We start from the raw sequence: 4,252 nt of genomic DNA, 5'->3' as shown, positions 1-4,252 counted from the left end.
AAATTTAACGAATATTAGCAAAATTAAATAAAATATAAATGGCGTTGATGGCCAATGAAGTTTGGCGCCACTAAACAACCAAACAAACAAACAAAAGCCAGCGCTTCAATTTCGGGGACTTAGAAGCAGGCTATAATAACATTTTTTTTTTAAGTTGTCTTGATATAATTCTGTTGTAATATTTAAAATTATGAAACTTATTTGGAAAAACGATATGTATTGGTAGGAATATAGATTTTATTAGAATTCCACTCCAAGGCGGTATATGGGAAAATGATGAATCCATCTTAAGCTGTTTCGGATTGAATAGGTGGCAGTAACCAAATGAGAACCATTGATCGTGTAGCAAGAGAAACTTTGATAAGACAAATCAGATTCTCAATACAGGCTCAAAGCAATATAGCTTAGGGAAGCAATCATTCTAAACTACCGAATGTGGAACCCAACAGTGAATGTGGAATAAGGCGGTAGGTCCTATTGGAGAAATGAGGGCATCTTATGCTATCTGCTATATTGTGGATTTTTAAATAGTTGGCCTGAAACATCTACCATTGTCAGGTGCGATGAACCTGGAACTTCATTTATTTATTTATCAGTAAACCTAAGAATGCCAACCGCATCTTGGTAGAATTTTCCTAAATAAAAAAAGTCTTCATCATGTGATGGGGTGTTCTAATAATAAAAAATGAGAAGTAAAAACCCGATTGTCAAATAAGTTAAAACCATAACAATTTTTCAACTACCAAATTACTCTAGATACATTTGTAAAGTATAAATAAACTTTATGAAGGTGAATAATAAATAAACCTTACAAAAGGTGAATAATGGGTAGAAGGGAAAGCTGACAATCTATATTGGTAAAGTTTTTATAAATATTCAAAATATTAAGAAAAAAAAAATTAAAATGGCCCAGTATCAAAGAACGACTGAGAAAAACAAGAAAAATAAATATATGAATAACAAATAGTTCCAGGAATAGTATTTATGATAATATATAAGTTTTATGATTTGACAGGTGTAAAAAAGATTAAAAATTACCAATCGAAAGAACCGAATCTTTTTATATATATGGAATATATATGTATGTATATGTTTATTTTTGATATTAAAAAAAGGATGTTTCTTTGTTAAAGCCACCTCAAATCGACTATGTTAGGCTTAAAGTGAACAAACAACAAACTGGTTTGGATATAAACATTTATTTGGTCAATTTAAAGATTTTGAAAACTTAATCTAAAATAAACAAAATATGGCTAAAACAATGAATACAAGTAATAAAAAAAAAACACCTTAAACAAAATAAAACTAGCTAAATAAATTATGAAGATGACAACAAACTAATTTCCAAAAAAAACAAAACAAATAAATATGTAAAATAAATACTGGTTGACCAAAAGTTGATCCATTCCAATAGGTCAGAGGTAGAGTGCTGACGAGATGTATAGGTCGCAGCTCTGAAGCTAAATACACAGCAGCGATGGTCCAAGGATGGTGGTTTGGCTCATGAACAGACGAAATGTCCCAAAAGCCAAGATGGCCACACTGGCACTTATTAAGGGCACCAGGGTCTAGTTATTTTAATGTATTATGCGAGCCGACTAATTAACAATAATTTATATTCAAGCCGAAACGCAGATAAGGTCTAGTTTCGGACTGTAATGTCTGTTAGCACACTCAAAATGTCAATAAATAATACCCAAAATTAACGAAGACAGGGCTGGTTACACACGGCCATGGTCACTAATTAGCCGGAACTCCACTAAAAGCGAAGATGGTCGGTCCGTTGCTAGGTAACGTCTTAGCGACGATTATCAACCCTTAGCAACTGTCTCTATTACTCATTATAACACACAAATATAATTACATATTTTTCTTCTCAAATAACTAAATACAAATAAAATGACATAAATAAAAATAAATTAAACTCTAATACAACTCAAATATTATTTACAAATTATTTACAAGGTAACAAGAAAATATGGCATTAACATTCTTTTTTAAATTTTAATTCAGATGTTGAAGTATATAAAAGTAGAAGATTTTATTCTATATAAATTCAGTCTAAAATAAATCCAAATTATGTATATAATTATATTTAATTGATTTAAAATTACTATTGTACTGAAGGCTCAAAAAAAATTTAGTATTTAGCCATGACATTCTTTATTAATTTGTTTCAAATCTCCAAGTATTGGCTAATCTTTCCATTATCATTAACGGCTTTAATTAACATCTATTATCGACATTTTAAAAATATTATCAATTCTAAATTTATATTCCTTAATTTTTAATTTCATAACCTCACATTAATCACTACAATTTTTTTTAGACTATTATGCTCAAGTCTAATATGACTACTGTTAATTAGCCTATAAAACACAATAAGGGAAATCATATATACTTTTTAAGGTATATTTTATTAGTTAATTGACTATATTATATTGACTTGAGCGGAATAGCTTACAAATTTTTTAGTGATATTGTGAGGCTGTGTGAAATTGAAAATTACGGTATTCTTAGAATTAATAATAATAATATCAAGAATTATTATTATTTAATAATAAGATTTTAATTAAATCTGTTAATTAATGGATTATCATTGATAATGACAATTTTAGCCAAAATATTAGTGATAAAATAAATTAATAAAAAAATGATGAGACTAAATTAATCTATTGTATTATAATTAATTATTAATCTTTCTTACTTATTTTTTTATTTCCAAAAATTTGAATATGGATAAGGACTACTCATTTTGGGTTTCAAGACACTTCATATAATTTTTTTCTGGATCAAAAAATGGTTATTAAGAGATATGCATGTAATATTAGTAATAAGGTTAAGGTCTATACAGTAAAACACATAATTATAGAAAAAAAAGTGTCATAAAATCTATGTAAAAAAATATTTCTTAGATTTTACTGTTTTATCTATACTTTATTGGTAATAGTACATGCATATCTCAAAATAACCATTTTTTGAGATACTTTGTTGCTGAACTGGGGCATCTATTATTCGAGAAGAAAGAAAAAAAAAAGAAGTAAATTTGAAAAAAAAATTCAACTAAATTTAGAATCGGAAGTTGTACTTCTCTCTCTATCCTAACCCTTTTGCGGCTTTCACTACATTTAGTTTTTTTTGTTTTTTTTTAGAAGCGTAAAACATTATTTTTCATTAACGCCATTTATACTTTATTTACATTTGTTTAATTTTATTGGTTTATTATTATTTTTGTTATATTTTATTATTATGTTTTTTTTTGTCTGTTCTATGTTATATTTGTGTCAGTAAACCATACAACTTTAAATACTAATTTTATCATCGTCTCTGTGGGCTTTTTGAAATATTAGGGTTTAATCCTAAGCCACTGAGGAGCGATGTGAAATATGGGAATTCTTAGAAAATATGGACAACAATTAGTGTGCCATACTAAACTTTTAACGTTATTAAAGCAATGTTATCCCGAGTAAGTAACCCGATTGATATTTTGACTTTTTGAATCAAAACAGCTCACCTTCCAGGTAGTAATGCTAATGACTGGTATTCTCATGTCTCCAGCTACGATACAACTTCCAGGATGGTACTCCATACTTCCAGATTCTGGATAAAGCCAAGTCTTGGATTCGTTGTACGACGTAACAGAGCAAGCAAACGACTACTCTAAAATCAAACAAAGTTAATAGACTCCCTATAGATAACCTTATCTCTTTTTTATCAGGTAGCATATAGGTTTAATTCGCTCTGTTTAGAGAATATTTTACGTTCACGATCTTATTGATATATCTTTATTGATATAATTCCTTACCACTTAATCCTAAAATACAGTTTAATTTCTCTTCTGATAAAATCACACAGATGTGTTTGTGTTAATAATTTATCATTTGAAGCAATAAATAACATGAGTAGTTTTTCGTTTTTTGCTTCTAAGTCGTTAAAATATATGTAATATTCTAAGCTTTCTTAAACTTAGATTAGTTGGTAGTACAGTAGGTTTATAATTAGATATGACGAAGAATGCTTATAAGAACTACTAATTTAGGAAATAAAAAAATGAGACTGGAAATGTAACGATTTTGTTTAAAATAGATCTAAATCTTTCCTTTAATTCATTTAGAAGTAATATATATTAATGTACCGATTATAATAAATGTCGTTATTTACCATAGATTTCGATCTACGTACTTAACTGTAGGATAATTATCGAACATCGTACATACTTTTTTTTTTTTTTTTTAATTAATATTTCTTCCCT

General features: G+C 27.9%; 1 protein-coding gene across 1 annotated transcript in view; it reads right to left on the bottom strand.

Moving 5' to 3' along the window:
* The window catches only part of LOC106688507 (1,5-anhydro-D-fructose reductase), a 10,431-nt gene extending 6,758 nt beyond the window's left edge, over positions 1–3,673 (bottom strand). Inside the window, exon 1 of the mRNA XM_014433000.3 lies at positions 3,515–3,673. Coding sequence (XP_014288486.1) covers positions 3,515–3,589 — 75 coding nt within the window. The 5' untranslated portion in view covers positions 3,590–3,673. The remainder of the gene's footprint in view (positions 1–3,514) is intronic.
* Between the last annotated feature and the right edge of the window lie 579 nt (positions 3,674–4,252).

This window comes from Halyomorpha halys, unplaced genomic scaffold (assembly GCF_000696795.3).
Source record: "Halyomorpha halys isolate HHAL.00 unplaced genomic scaffold, Hhal_1.1 Scaffold1144.1, whole genome shotgun sequence".
NCBI lineage: Eukaryota > Metazoa > Arthropoda > Insecta > Hemiptera > Pentatomidae > Halyomorpha > Halyomorpha halys.
Note: the sequence above shows the minus strand (reverse complement) of the source record. Positions and strands in the feature narration are given on the sequence as shown.